At 38.1% G+C, this 16,213-nt stretch overlaps 1 protein-coding gene across 1 annotated transcript in view; it reads left to right on the top strand.

The window, feature by feature from the left end:
• The window catches only part of LOC102843374 (aspartyl/asparaginyl beta-hydroxylase-like), a 268,463-nt gene that overhangs the window by 187,784 nt on the left and 64,466 nt on the right, over nt 1-16,213 (top strand). Inside the window, exons 19-22 of the mRNA XM_006900733.1 lie at nt 1,765-1,901; nt 5,033-5,131; nt 7,819-7,908; nt 13,819-13,956. Coding sequence (XP_006900795.1) covers nt 1,765-1,901; nt 5,033-5,131; nt 7,819-7,908; nt 13,819-13,956 — 464 coding nt within the window. The remainder of the gene's footprint in view (nt 1-1,764; nt 1,902-5,032; nt 5,132-7,818; nt 7,909-13,818; nt 13,957-16,213) is intronic.

The following is a 16,213-nucleotide window of genomic DNA, read 5'->3' as shown; positions in this document are numbered from 1 at the left end:
ATCATAACAAACTATGGCTGACTCTGAGAAGAATGGGAATCCCAGAACACTTGATCGTTCTAATGCGAAACTTATACTTGGACCAGGAGGCATTTGTCAGAACAGAGCAAGGGAACACTGCATGGTTCAAAATTGGGAAGGGCGTACGCCAAGGATGCATCCTATCTCTATACCTTTTCAACCTATATGCAGAACAGATTATCCAGGAATGACAACATAGAATCTTAAAATTGTGGTCTCAGAGGATATGAACGTCAGTGGGTTTGACAGTCTACAAACATAATGTTCTACACTCAGGTGAGTAGTAACTGAGGTCTTTAAAGCTCATCAACAGCTTTGTAAGATGCAACTAAAACAAAGATAAATGAAGAAAATCAAAGATGTGTGAAACAATTAGTCCAGAGGACTAATGGAACACACAAACTTGAAACTCCACTGCCCAGACACCAGAAGAGCTGGATGGTGCCCAGCTACGGCTGACTGCTGTTAGGAATATACCCCAGGGGGTAAAGAACTGAGACATGTGGAGATTTGTACACCTATGATATTCACAATCACAGGAAAATAAAAACAACCCATGTGTCCATCAACAAATGAATGGATTGAGAAATTATGGTACATTCACACATTGGAATACTAGGCAGCACTCAGGAGCAACAATTTCAAAAAATACCAACATGGGAGAGACTGGAGATCATTAAGCTGAGTGAATTAACCCAGTCTCAGTTTTAAGTGTTAGCTGCTAAGATGGGTGGTCAGGAGGCTGGAGGATCACCAGGCCATTTATCAGTGTCACCCCCACACGGTCTTAGAAGTAGTTTCAGGGTTCAGTTGATAAGTAATGCAATCAGCTCGAAATTAGAAGCTGAAGCTCCCTTTATTTATGGAGTGCATAGTACATTTTGTCCACCAGAGGGTCCCACAGTACTGAAAGATGAGTCTTTTGCTCTGTGAAGTGGTCATTCAGAAGTGATGAGTGTTCTTAATGGAGATGGACGTCCACAGTGAAACAGGGCCCTGCCATTCGCAGGTCAGGTCCTTTCAAGTTTTACCTGGTGCTTAAACTTGTTCATAATTTTAACGGGAATATCATGAATCAGAAATAAAAATTGTGTAGGGGTTTTTTACTTGGCTGTATATTTTCATGGAAGCAGACTACCACATTTTTCAGGTTAATTCAAACGGCTTATGCGTTGGTTAGCAGCTAAACATTTTAACTACACTGTGCCACCAGGGTTTTTCGCTTTGAAACCTTAAAGGGCATAAGATATTTTCAGAAGGATTTTTATTACTTTAAAAGGCATGTTTAAACAACAGCCTTAGCAAATTTTTAGTACATTAAAAAAAGTTCCTATGTTAAAAATAAGTCATTTCATTATAAGTGCTATGAAGCTAGATACTCATAAAATTTATTAATATCATTTGAAAGAAATAAATATTGTATAAAGAAACTGGTACCTGAAAGTTTCCAGTGGGGATATTTAATATAAAAATGTAAATATTGATGAGTGCAGAAAATGAGAATGTCTTAAAAATGTTTATAATTACTATTTTATATATTATCTTATTATCTGAATATAATGTAGTAGAAATTGATATCATTGTGACTACAAAAATGAGTTCCAGTATTTAGCCATTAACATACAATGTCACCTTTTTGCTGGTGTTCAGGCCTGTTGAAATCTCCCATGGTTTGTATGTATAGTATAAGAATGTACATAATCTGGTAGGGTTTTTTTCCCTTCTGTCTTCCCTACAAATCAGGTCACATGAGGGGCTCCTTGCTGACTCTGCAGAGATTAGTTCAACTTTTCCCCAGTGATACTTCCTTAAAGAATGACCTTGGAGTGGGGTACCTCCTCATGGGGGACAACGACAGTGCCAAGAAGGTGTATGAAGAGGTAAACAGTGATTTCCTCTTAGCTGAGTAGTGTCAATACTGAGACCTGATGTTAAGGGGAATACAAAAGGACCTCAGGTAGCCTAGTGGTAAGAAGCTGCGCTGCAATCCCAAAAGTATGTGGTTCAAATCCACCAGATGCTCTGTGGGAGAAGGATGGACAGTCTCCTCCTATGTGATTTACTGCCTCTGAAAACCTGCCTGAGGGTCAGCTGTGGGTCAGTTCTAATCAGTGGTACACAAAAACTACGAACAACAATGTCTACTGTCACAACTCTTTTTTTTTTCAATTGACACATACTTTTATAATTCACATATTATTTTTAATGTTGTTTTTCACATTGGGTTTTTTTCACCCCTTCATCAGAAATAGATTCCAGTTTTAGGTCTTGTGTGCTATGGAGTTTATTCCCACTCACAGTGACTCTGGCTTACTGATGTAACTGCCCTGTCACGTCTATTAGGCTAAAATCTTATCCTTTGTTTTATTTACTCCTTGACATTGTTATTGTCTGCATGTGAGGCTCCCTTCCTAACTTGACTGAAAGCCCTCAGAAAAAAAACCCCTTATATTCATGTTCGTTAGTTCAGGACCTAGAAAAGTTCTGTACATTAAAAATATTAAATGAATAAATAGGTTGTTAACTGAGATGTGTACCTGCAGTAGCCAGAAGTCATCTGCGGGACTCTAGTCATTACTGTCACTCCATATTTAATGCTGGCAGAAACAGGATTAAGCCCTGTTTGTTTTAACTCAAGAGCTATTTCCTGAGCTCCTGTGTGGAGTTTAGCTCAGTACCAGATGCTGTGGACAATGTGGGAGAATGTGGTCCATGCTGCAGAGCTGTGGTTAGGAGAAAACACCAGGATGTGTATGCTCCTGCATACGTTGCCTCTGAAAACCCACCCCTGTGTCCACCAGGCACCATTCTAGACACTAAGATGCAAATTATCCAGTGGTTCAGGTCATAGGAAACCCCCATTAGCACCACCTTTCCCAGGTCAAACATGTTCCTCTCACAGAGCAGACCTCCTACACCTCTCAAATAGTGGGCCCCACTACTCTTCACCTCACTCAGATCCCAAGCAAGCCCTAAGTAGCTATTCATACTGTTACTGATCATTCCCTGCCTTTTTGAATTCTTACTTCACAGGATAAAAGAAATTACCAATTTGAATCAACTGCTGTGACATCCATATTCTCCCCTGGCTACTGGTCCTGGGCCAACTCAATCCAGCCTCTGAGCCCCAGATCTTCACCCTGTTCAGCAGGAAGTAGCTAGAATAAAGATACATCACCTTTTCTCTCACTAAAGAGTCTGGGATGTTAGGCCCAGACCAAGGTCAAAGGAGAAGAATGAAGGATTCAAAGAATATCAACATGTCAACAAAGGGAATGAAGGGCCTGCCCACCTGGCTAAACCACAATGGAATGCCCCTCTCTTCCCTTCCTAAAGACCCTTACTATAAAAACCTGCCCAACCCACCGTAGGGTACAGTTTTTCCCTGGTCTGTCTCTCTCCAGACCAAGGAATCCAGCCCTGGAGCTCCCTTAATAAAGCCTCTTTAGCTTTTTTTTTTTTTTCCCTTAAAAAAAAAAAAAGAAGAAGAAGAAGAAGCAGGAGTAAAGAAAATCCCCGTAGGCTTTGCTTTCATTTCATTGGGGAAATGAAAAACAATGTATCGTGCAGTCACATACTCAGTGCTATGAATTGAGAAAGAAGTTACTGAGTGATGGATGAAGGGTATCAGGGGTTCTTTTTCATATTTGTTTTTCTTGGCCTGCTTCATTAAGAAGGAAGCGTTGACTAAATGAGGCTGTTGTCTACAGAGGCTGGACCTTTTTAAATGGCTTCCAACAATCAATGAAGGTTCCACTCTCCATATCACTCCCAACACTTGTTATCTTTTAGACTTTTCTTTGCAATAACCATTCCAGTGGGTATGACATGGAATCTCATGGTGATTTTGTTTTATATTTCCCTGATAACACATGATGTCTTTGGAAAGAGACCTCATGCAAGAAAAGTGGAGGAAGGCTCTCAACGAGGCGAACTGACATAGTGACTGCAGCAGTGGGCTCCAGTATGGAGGTCGTGAGGATGGTGCAGGACACGACAATGTTCCTATCTGTTTTCCATAGAGTCCCTATGAGTTGTAGTCAACTGACAGCACCTAACAAGAAGAGGAACTCTTGATATTGAACATCTTTTTAATTTTTTTTTTTTTAATTTTGTGTGAATGTACCGTCAAATTGGATCTGACTGGTACAGGAGGATATTGTCCCTCCTTTCCCGGCAGAGCATCTGGTGGATTCGAACTGTGCGCCTCTGGGATTGTAGTTGCAACTCCTTGCCACTAGGCCACCAGAGCTCCCCTGATAGTGAACATCTTTTTATGTGCTTATTGGCTGTTGTACATCTTATTTTAAGAAATGTCTGTTGAGTGGCTTTGCCTAATTTTAATTGGGTTATTACTCTGCTGTTGCATTGTAGCAATTGATTCCACCTTCTGTGTATTACAGCCACATCAGATACATATGGTTTTCCAAGTATCTTTGCATACTCTGCAGGTCAGCCATGTGAACAATGCTGTGATTTATATTAAATATTTGCCTGGGTTTTGTCACAGAATATTATATTTGCTCACTGTTTCATCTTCAGGGCTTAAAACAGTCTGAACACTTAAGAATTTTTGTAGTATGAATGAATAGTGGTATGTTATGAATATAAATCAGAATTTTCTCTTAGCTAAGGATATGTATGAAGTAATGTATGATTACCATTCATAACTGTGATCAAGCATAGCAAGTTTAGGGCAGCTTTTCCCTAAATAATAAAATCATGATTGAAGCCTTATCAGTTTGCTGATTTGAATTGTTAAAGCAGTGCTTTTAAAGTTATTTCCTTTAGTTCAGTATTTTATTCTTGAGAGACCAGTGTGTAGGTATGAAAGTATTTTGAACTGAAGAAAAATGGACTATTGAAGTCAGCTATATTAGTGAGACAAAGCACAAATGTTTTAAGGTGGAACATCATAATCCAACCCAATTACAGCAGTAATTGTAATTACAACAGTAGTTTGTAGAATATTTAGTCCAGCATAATACCTTTTGGTTTTCTTTGAATTTAGGTTCTGACTGTGACACCCAGTGATGGCTTTGCTAAAGTGCATTATGGCTTCATTCTGAAGGCACAGAACAAGATCGCAGAGAGCATTCCTTACTTAAAGGTAACTATTATCGCCTGTCCTTCCCCCCATTGCCTCATTCTGCCTGGCTGGTCAGGAAACCCTTGATTATGCCTGTGCATTAGTATGCATGTGCTATATCATCAACACAGACCCCTTCAGATCCTGACATCTGTATGATGTATAATAAATACAATAAATATATAAATATAAATATAACACCAACCATGTGAGCAGAAAGTGTTAGAAAAAATTACTAAAGCTACACTTGTTTTGAGTTTTTTCTTTGGTAAATAACACAGAAGAATTATTAATACTCATAATTTGGTCAAGGGTGTTCTGGTCCACAGGGAGTAGTCCCAGGGAGTTGTCCATAGTGAGGTTCACATGGCCCCAGTGAGTTGGACTGCTAGCCCGAGGCTGCATGTCTCCAGCAGTTCTAAAATGTACCAGCGGCCCTGTGAGGGGGAGATGGGCAGCCTCAGAAACTCAATGGAAGGTCACTGTGAGTCATAGCCGATTGAACAGCACTGAGCTTTGAATTTAAAGTTTGGACAGGACATTGAATGTCTCTCTTACAAATGATGTAGGATTTGAGTCTGCTCTGGACAGCCATCATGGCTAACTCATGTGAAGTGAGGTAAGAAGTGTAGACCCACAGATCAGACCCTGAAAAGCCTCACAATAACTCAAAATATTCAGATAAAAATATGTTGGTATTTTTTTTCCTCGCTCACATATCTATTTTGATGTGTGACAGTTTGGTTACATTTGGTCTAATTAAGAACTATCCAATAGAACTTTCTGTGATAATGGAAATTCTCTTTATTTGTACGAGTATATTTGAGACAGTGAGATTGACTCAGGATAAGGCAGAGTTCAGAATTATTGCTCATAGTGAACAGTATTGTGTGGGACATAACAACAATAACACATGATAACCACAAGCAACTTATGGCCATCAAGCCCCTGAGGAATGGAATGTAACCATTATCTTTTATTTTCATTTCCATGGCAACATATGCCACTCATTTTGGACAGCATAGGTCACTGCTTAATTAGCTCTGAACTTTTTTTAAGGAGCAATATATTAATTAAACTTTTTAAAAACCCTTCATTTTGTGTAGTTTTAATCAGAGATCCCAGATAGTAGCTATTATGTTGGCCTTGCTTTATCCCAAGTGTTTCATTTGGCCAACACTGTTTTTTAAAATGCACTCTAGATTTCTTGCCTTAATTTAAAATCTGGACACTTACTTTGAAAATGCAGATTCTTACTTTTCTTGAATTCTGCCTCTTCCACATCCCTTCACCCCTGTCTCTCATGGAGCCAGGTAGAGGCATTTTCTTGAGGTGAGCCTGCTTCCTCCACCAGGCAGCTGTAAACTTTTCCTGGCCGGCCAGAGTCCTCTGGCATTTTGGTTCTGTGGTTTAAATTTCCCATTAATATTTCCTTTGACATAATGAGAGCCTAGACCTGGAACAAGATGGATTGAAACAGTGACTACAGCAGTGGGACATGGTGGAGGTTCAGATCCGGTGCTCGCAGGGTCCTTGTGAGTCACAGTTGGTGTGAAGGCACCTAAAAACAACAGTTCTCTTTTGGCTTCCAAGATTAACAAGGAAACTGAGAGTCAAGGTCATTAGTTAATGAGGGAAGATATCTGAGTGTTGGTAAAGTTGTTCTGAGCACAGCTGCCTCCTGCATCTGAGTGGTGCTTGTCCTCCCAGGACTTTAAAGTAGGACCTCTTAGGACAATAATGGGCTCTAGTGAGGAAACCTCAAAGCCCATCTTTGTTGAAGAATTCCTAGATATTCACATACTTTTGATTTTGTCCTTTTGCTTTTCCACATTCATTTTAACATTTTCTTCCTCTTTTTAAAAAAAAACTTAAATTTTTACTATAAATGGTTAACTATTTTTAGTTAAGATATGTTTAGTAAGGAACATGATTTTAAAGATTCAAATTTAATTTTGTTAAATGTTTTATTAAAGATTTTGCTAAGGGTGATGGCATTTGTTTCAGTTAAAAAACATGACTTGGAATATTGAAACTTAAAACATTTGCAACTTGGAAATATTACTCTGTGACTTCAGATATTTGATGGGAAATTACAAATTATGATTTAGGAATAAAAATCTCTAGATGACATATGGTCAGATTTGAAGAAAGAAATGTAATAGATAAAATACATGGCCAGAGAATTCACTGGAATGTTGGATCATGATTGCTCTCAGAGAAGAGTCACCAAGTATGTTCACTGTCCTGGCTATTCCATTAGACTTTCTTATTGCTGTTGAGTTGGAACTAACTCATAGCTGCACCTCCAGTGGGTTTTCAGAAGCTGTAAATGACACAAGAGGAGATTGTCAATCTTTCTCCCACAGGGCAGCTGGTGGATTCAAAGTGCCCATCTTAGGGCTTGTAGTGCAATTCCTTACCCATTAGGCCACCAGAGTTCCCAACTCCAGTAGCAGTAAATACATTGGCAAATTTAGCCTTAAGATCTTCCTTGATTTTCCATTGAAAATGTTGACTAATTGTCAAACTATAATGTTGAAATGTGCTTTTCTGTTTCTTATATTTTTCTCTCAATATATTACATATAGCTAATGTGTTTTATATAATACTTAATTCACTAAATAATTAAACGGGTATTGCATCCTCTCACAAACCCTGCTAATACCCATTCCTTGCCATTGTTTCCTTTCTTAACTTTCCTGCAGGAAGGGATAGAATCTGGTGCTCCTGGCACTGATGATGGACGATTTTATTTCCACCTGGGTGACGCCATGCAGCGGGTTGGGGACAAAGAGGTAATTAGTTTCTGAACTCCTTGTTTTCTCTAACATAAGACAGTAGAAAAGACTCATTTCTAGGGTAAAGATAACCTTGACAAAGATGTTAAACAAATATTGGAAGATGGTGCTTTAAACTGTAATTAGTGAAACTATTCTAGTTGAACTGTTTTCAAAACAATGCAGTGGTTCCTACTTTATGCTTTACAGAATATTGGGGATTTGACTTTGTTGTTTCTTTTAAGAAAGTAGCTGAGTCCTCACAAAGTCAGCCTTGAAATCAGTGTGTATATGTGTCTCTATTGTATGTGTGACCATGTATTTTTTTTAGAATGCGTTCTTTATTCAGCTTATTGCTGTGCATTTGGAACCAAAAGGTTAATTGTGTAATTTGCCTCCTGAAACACTCAATACAAAGTTCAAGGTGAACATTTCTACTTGTAATAATCTGACAAATACTGGCATAAAAAATGTAGTAGCTGAAACTGGTGATTTTGTGAATGTGTATATGTGTGCCTATGACTTTTTTTTTAAGCATAGTATCAGCCTCTTTAAACATACCGTTCTGTCATTAGCCTGGCGTACTATAATATAAAATGTCTGAAATCTTTCATTGACAGTTCTCCTGGGTGATGATCTCATTCTCTGTCTCACATGCCTACTGTCCCTCTATGGTATTCCCTCATGTTAGTGATTAACGGGGATACTGGGGTCCACTGAATCTTTATAATCATTATATTCCATTTGTGTAATAAAGAGACTTCTAAGGCCAGCACAGTTTTAGGTTTCCAAAATTAATAAGACTAGGGGACCATTTGGACAATTAAAGGTTCAGGGGGCAGAGGAGTTTGTGACAGGGTAATTGCCAGCTAGAGACATAAGCTAATTTGGAGCAACAGAGGTTTGGGTAATTGAAAATATTTTCTGGATATGTTTCTACTTATCTGTACCTTTCCCAGTCTAACCTACCAGTCAGTCCTCTGAAATAGCATGAGGCATTAGGAGTGATAAGAACAAAAGGAAAATAAATTGTACATTAAGAATACCTTCATGAAGGAGCCCCTTCATCCTGTTAGTTAGAAATGACCTGCACCTCCTTTGGAGTAAAGGGATAAGGACAATCCTGTGACCATATCTAACATTTGATGACTGTAAACATAATATTCACTAATTAATTTATCTTTGAAAATTTCAGAGTCCAGGGTAAAGACAGATAAAAGAAGTCTGTATTTATATTAAGTCTTAGATAAAAACAGCTCTGACTTCAAGGGCAAAGAATTCCCTTCTGAACACTTGTTGAAGGCTTCAGATTTAAGCCTATGGGACTCCTCTCCACGCTTAATGATTATTAATATGCAAGGAAAATCACCGTTCTTGGGTTTAAAGAGTTTACAAGGATTCATTTTCTTACGGAGAGAGAATCCAAGCTTATGGAATCCCACTTTAGTCTACTCATAGTAGCGTGTGTTGAAGCTAAAATGACTAGTTCCTTAAGTTTGTTAGGGTGGTAAGTGCCCATCCTTGCTCTGATATGGGAAACTTTTCTTCAGCTCCAAAGGGGCATCTGTTCATCAAAGTAAACACCTTTGTACTTCACAGGGTGATAACAACGCTGTTTTCAGGGAAGACTTTTCCAGCAGGTATGTTTAGTATGCACAGAAAAGGGAGAAAACAGCTAAGAGAAGCTTACAACAGTTTGATTTCAGCTATGCCCAGTATTTTCTAATGGTTTTCTTTTCAAGGTTTAGATGAATATATCATAAGCACAGCAGAGATCGTGAGCAGGACACAGGATTTGGGCAGAATTTCCTTCTGTTAAATAAAAGATCACTATGAGTCGGAGCTGATTTGATGCACATAATTCCCAGCGACATAGAGTGCCCTGGAGTCTTCAGTAGTGGGATCTAGTGTGTAAGAGATGATGAGGATGGCATAGGATAGCGCAGGATTCAGACTGGCTCTTCATAGGGTCATTGTGAATAATACTTAACTCGGGGGCACCTAACAACAACAGCAAAGTTTGATGTCACTTCACAGAGGACAGAGACAAATCACTGTTGTCTACATGTTACCATTTTCCTCCTTGGTTACATCTGTAATGTGATGATATTGTCAACTTTTAATATATAATTTGAGCCACTTTTAGTTCTTTTTTCCCCTGGGAAGGCCCCTTCCTTGATCTTGTTTCCATTGAACCACATTCTGGGAATTCAGCTTCCTTGATTTTTTTTCACCTTTATACCATGTACTGCCAAGAAAACAAACAGGTCTGTATTGGAGAAGGTGAAACCAAATTTCTCCTTGAAGGCTAGGATTTTGAAACTCTTGTCTACATTCTTAGGGCATGTGGCCAGGAGGAACTGGTCCCTTGAGAAGGACATCATGCTTGGAATGGTGGAGGGACAACGCAAGAGAGGGAGACCCCAGATGAGATGCATTGATACAGTGACTGGGGTGGTAGGGATTGATGTGTGTGGGTCAGTGAGACTGGCTCAGGTCAGAGTAGGCTTAAGACCTTCTGGACAGAGGGTTGCTATGAGTCACAGGCAATTCAACGGCACATAACAATAATAATATATCATGGATATTTTTATTTTTTGTTACCTTCCATTTCAAGGGTATCCTGAAGAATTTTACTCTTTGTTCTTTCTTTAATATAAATTTCATTGAGTCTGCCCCTTCCCAGAAATCCTGAAGTGCAGAGGAAATATAAAGCTCTATTTCTAGGCAGTGGCATTCACTCTTTGCACAGGAAAATTGCTAATATCCTTTCTCACCATGACTTCATCAACCACTTTCTCATTCTCCTTCTGTCATGCATCACACTCCAGGCTTCACACCTCATTCCAGGCTGCACACCTCACTCCAGGCTGCACACCTCACTCCAGGCTGTACACCTCTCTCCAGGCAGCACACCTCACTCCAGGCTGCACACCTCACTCCAGGCTTCACACTGCACTCCAGGCAAAGTGGACATCAACTGGGACATGTGGATAAGGTCATTTCTCAACATGAGTGCATGTCTGAGAGAGAGAGAGAGAGACAGACAGACAGACAGACAGACAGGGAGAATGAGGAAAGAGAAAACATACAAAAATTCATGCATGCCAATAATTTTGTTAAAAGTATAGAACACATTTTGACTATGTGAATCACAACAAATTGTGCTAACCTTGAGAAGAATGGGAATCCCAGAACTCTTGATTGTGCTTATGTGAAACCTATATTTGGGCCAGGAAGTAGTGAAACACTGCATGGCTCAAAATCAGAAAGGGTTTATGCCAGGAATGCATCCTATTTCCACACTTTTCAGTCTATATGTGGAACAGATTATCTGGGAGGCTGGGTTTTATCAGGAGGAATGTGGCATCAGGCTTGGAGGAAGACTCTTCAACATCCTGCAATATGCAGAAGACACAACCTTGCTTGCTTAAACTGAGAAGGAACTGAGGCATTTGGTGCAAAAGGTAAAGGACTGTAGTCTGCAATACAGATTGAAGCTCAACATCAAGAAAACAAAGATTCTCACTACTGGGCCAATTGGCAGCATCATGATAGATGGAGAAGAGATTGAAATTGTTAACAGCTTCAGCTTGCTTGGCTCCACAATCAACACTCTTGGTACCAGTAGCCAGAAAAATCAAAAGATAAATTGCATTGTCAAAGTCTGCTGTCAGGGATCTCTCCAGAGTACTGGGGAGCAATAATAACAGTATAGTGACTAAAGTGCACTGATCCAAGCCATGGTCTTTGCAATTACTTGCTATACATCAGAGAGCTGGACAATGAATAAGGATGATAGAAGATTTGATGCCTTTGACTTGTGCTGCAGAAAGGTATTGAACATACATACCATGGACTTCCAAGAGAACAAACAAACCTGTCCTGGAGAGAGTGCAATCAGGCTACACCTTGGAGGCTAGGATTTTGAAGCTCCATCTCACTTTGGGCACATGGCCAGGAGGGACCGGTATTTGGAGAGGGACATCATGGTTGGAAAGGTGAAGGGACAGAGCAGGAGAAGAAAACTCCAGATGAGATGGATTAACACAGTAACTGGGGTAATGGGGTTAAGTGTGTCAGAAACAGTGAAATTGATTCAGGAGACAGGTTTCAGAGCTACTGTACATAAGGAATTATGAGTCATAAGCAACTCAACAACACATAACAACAACAACAGAAGACATTAATATAAAATACACTTAAGAATGTGTCCCAGTGTGCATTTTGTCTATGTTAGTATTCTGGATTAAGGATTTAAAAGGGAAATAGTAAAGAGGAATTTTTCAGAGAAGTCTAACTTAATCATTTATTAGATTTTAAAAAAATTATCTAATTAATCCACTAAATTTGTTATATCCCCATATGCCATTTGTCAGAGTCTTCTTTCTCCTGAAAGCTAAATGGTAGAGATTCAGAGCTAAAGATCCTATTTGAAGGAGCTGTTCTTAGTTTTAATCTCAGGAAAGACCTTATAGAAAGACAGAAGAAGAGTAGTAAAAGTTTCCCAAACTCTAACTTCCATTGGAGGATACACACTCTTTATGAACCTCAATTCAGTTCTAGTATTTGTGAAAAAGGGATGTTTGAAATGATTTTTTAAAAAATATATATGTTTGATTGTGTTTGTGTGCGTGTGTGAAAACAAGTAATAATACTCTCATATTTTAATGTTTTACTGAAGGAAATTTTGTGCTATGACCTTTAAAAGACTTAAAAATGTATTTGTAGAACTAATAGATAAAATATATTAATATAGAATTTATATACTCACATCTAACAGTTTTATAAAGTCAATACTAATTTTCATTAATTAAAATATGTATTTGAAATTATTCTTCAGAAGTAATAATGAGATCAGATTTGTGATACTAGAGGTACAATGGTGAATGAACAACTAGAAACATCTCTAGTTCAGGGATAATGGGCTTAGCAAAGTGCAAGATACGTATGGGAGCATGCCTGGCTCTGGGAACATATGGTTAGAGTGTCCTTTGAAGCAGACATATGGGAAAGTGTAATCTGCATTCTGCAGCCAGCTATCCCTGAAATGACTCATCATTTTGGATGCAAGCTCTGTCAGGTTACAGCTAGCCTGAAGTCACTAATGTTATTCCCTATAGAAAAAAAAATTTAAAGATTCTTGTTTTTAAAAAATTGTAGTATAGACTGTGACTTTATTGCTAACTCAGAATAGTATTTCCTTTCTCTTTATGTCATTTAGTAGGTAACAGACTCTGTCACCTTCAGGTGGCCTTTTCATGAGAGTTTGACCAAAGGACAGTCTTCCTTCTATTGGGGATAGTTGTCCTCTTGAAACCAGGTGCACAGCTTTGGGAGGAACGTACATGGAACAGTGAGGGAAGAAGGGGACACTTGCCTAGCCAGCCAGATCAGCCAAATCAACCCTGATGTTGCAGCCTGATCACTGTCACAACCTACATGGCCTTTTAAAATGCTGACATATGATAATTAGTGCACATGTCTAAAGTCCTTGTTCCCTCTGTTATCAGTTCAATTCAAATATCTTTGAAGAAATTACTAATATCATTGTCTTTTCTCATTAAAAAATATATAAAGGCAGAGTTTAAGAAATGAAACCTAAAGTAGAAATTATTTCCCAATGATGTCTTAATTTATCCATTCAACAAATATGTACAGAATGCTATGCAAGACCAAAGTAGTGAGGCCTGAGTCCAGACTTAGCATGAAAATTATAATCCTCACTTTTATTTCTAATAGTAGTAGGCCATAATTAGAAGTCCAGTGAAAGAACAGTGTTTGCATTAGTAGGCATCTAACTTGCAAGCTCTTTATCTGTCTCAAAGTAACACATTATTGTTAGTGTTTGTTTTTAATTTTAAAAATTAATAAAAATGCATAATTTGAAGAATAACCTTTCTGAACTTGACCACCCTCTTCTGTCAGGCATATCGGTGGTATGAACTTGGCCACAAGAGAGGCCACTTTGCATCTGTGTGGCAGCGGTCTCTCTACAATGTCAAAGACCTCAAAGCCCAACCGTGGTGGACTGCAAAGGAAACCGGCTACACAGAATTGGTCAAGGTGAGGACAGTGCCAACACCAGCTGCTCATTGGCAGAGAAACGTATTGGGTAGGGAATATCACAGAGGACATAATTTTTCTTCTCTATGAAATTTGCAAAAGATATTTTAAAAGAAGTCATATTTCATCTCATCAGGCAAGTGGTTCTTTTACTTGGAGATGAAGGGAATTTGTCTAGAATATAATTTTTCACTATTTTTGGGCTGAAGACCCATTGATACATTTAAAAAATACTGAAAACATCCAAGGGAGCATTTGTTTATGTGACTTTTATCTATCAATATTTTTTATTTTATATTGGTTTACATATAAAAGTCATACACATTATATTTCATTTATATTCATTGTCTTTTATGCATCCCTCCATTCATTGTTTTCCATTATTGTTCCCATATATTATTTTATAAAATTAATTGTCATTGATCTATGTCCCTTTTACCCTGCCTTTTCTATCAGTATTTGTTCTATTAGAAATGAATACTGGGGGAAAGGCAGTATTTTTATGAATTCTTTCAAAATAACATTATGTTAACACATAATTTGTATTTTACAAATACAATGAGAGGATTTGAATTGTTTTATAATTGTACAGGTCTCTTCAATTTCTAGCTCAATAAAAGATAACTCTGCAGATAATAGCAGTCATACCAGTAACCAGAATGGGGATCCTAACATATGTCTTAGCCTCTAGAAAACTCTGCTGGGTGCTTGTGTCAGAAGAAGAGAGAAAAGGGCAAATAACTCCTGTGCTCAATTAAGAATATGTGTGGTAAAGAGAAATGGTTTGTTTTGAACAAATAAATGTCATAAAAATTGAAAGCCTTGAAATTGGTAATTCAATTCAAACTATAAAATGCACTGTTTAAGATATTCTTGTTCTGGAGGCTGGTCTAAGTTTATACTTTCTTAGGTAAGTCCTCTCTTTTTAAACATATTAGCAAAATAAGAGGTAAACTAACACAGAGTATGTACTTTACCCCTTGTTTTTAGTAGTCTAGTTTGTTGTTGTTGTTATGTGCTGTCAAGTCACCTGCGACTCATAGCAACCATATGTATAACAGCCCTAAACCCTGCCCTATCCTGTGCCAATCTCACTGTCTCTGACACACCTACCCCCATTAACCCAGTCACTGAATCGATCCATCTCATCTAGGGTCTTCCTCTCCTCCTCTATCCCTCCACCCTTGCAAGCATGATGTCTCTCTCCAAGGACTGGTCCCTCCTTGCAACATGGATTACAGTGCAGCTTCTTGTCACAGGCCACCAGAGTTCCCTATATGAACTTAGTCATTAGTTTATTCATTTCTATAAATAATATTGTTTTTGTTGTTGTTAAGTGCCGTCGAGTCGTAGATGACTCATAGTGACCCTATGAACAAAAGACCTGGGCACTGTTCATAGAGTTTCCAGAGGCAATCCATTTCAGAAGTGGATGCTACTCCTGCTTCCAAGCTTGTTTTAATCGGGAAGCTCCACCAAATACTGTCCACCATGGGTAACCATTATCACATTTGGCACATCACTGTCACAGTGTTTAGCATCATAGCAAACACTATAAGGAATATTATTGATATTTTTATTGGGATTTCATTGAATCTGTATGCTGTTTTAGGTAGAATTGAACTTTGCACTGTGGCATTAACATTTCCTATCTTTTGATCCATGAAATTTCTAAAAATGTATGCTTTCCCATTTTTGTGACACAGTGACTGTAATAGGGAGCTCAAGCATATGAAATATCATGAAGATGATCATAGAGATGCTATGAATCATAGTCAACTTGATGGCACTTAATAACAACTTTTAGTCTCTTGTCTCATACTATTGTTGAAAAGTTGTCTATTTGTCTTTTCAAATTACTCAGTAATTGTTTCATGTATTTTGATACATTATTGTTAGGCACACAGATATTTATAATTATGTTTTCTTTAGTAGTTTACCTTTTTATTATTTTGTAATGTCCCTTATCTCATGATTTTTTTTAAAAAGTGAAATTCATTGAGATATAATTTAGATACATTAAAATTAGAACCTTTTGTATACATGTGACCTTTGACAAATGTATATACCTTGTGATCATTACTGAAGGAACATGTCCATCTTGAGGAGGTAACATTAAAATTCCACATTCTGAACAATTGAAGTTTTGCTAAGAAGAATAAAATGATATTAAACAGCCATTAGGTATATGGATGCTAAATGCACATCTACTTAACATAATCGTTTGGAAAATAAAAATTATAAAATGGAAACATTT

The sequence above is a fragment of the Elephantulus edwardii genome, unplaced genomic scaffold, assembly GCF_000299155.1.
Source record: "Elephantulus edwardii isolate Elephantulus edwardi_28Jun2011 unplaced genomic scaffold, EleEdw1.0 scaffold00292, whole genome shotgun sequence".
NCBI lineage: Eukaryota > Metazoa > Chordata > Mammalia > Macroscelidea > Macroscelididae > Elephantulus > Elephantulus edwardii.
This window is presented reverse-complemented; position numbering and strand designations above follow the sequence as displayed.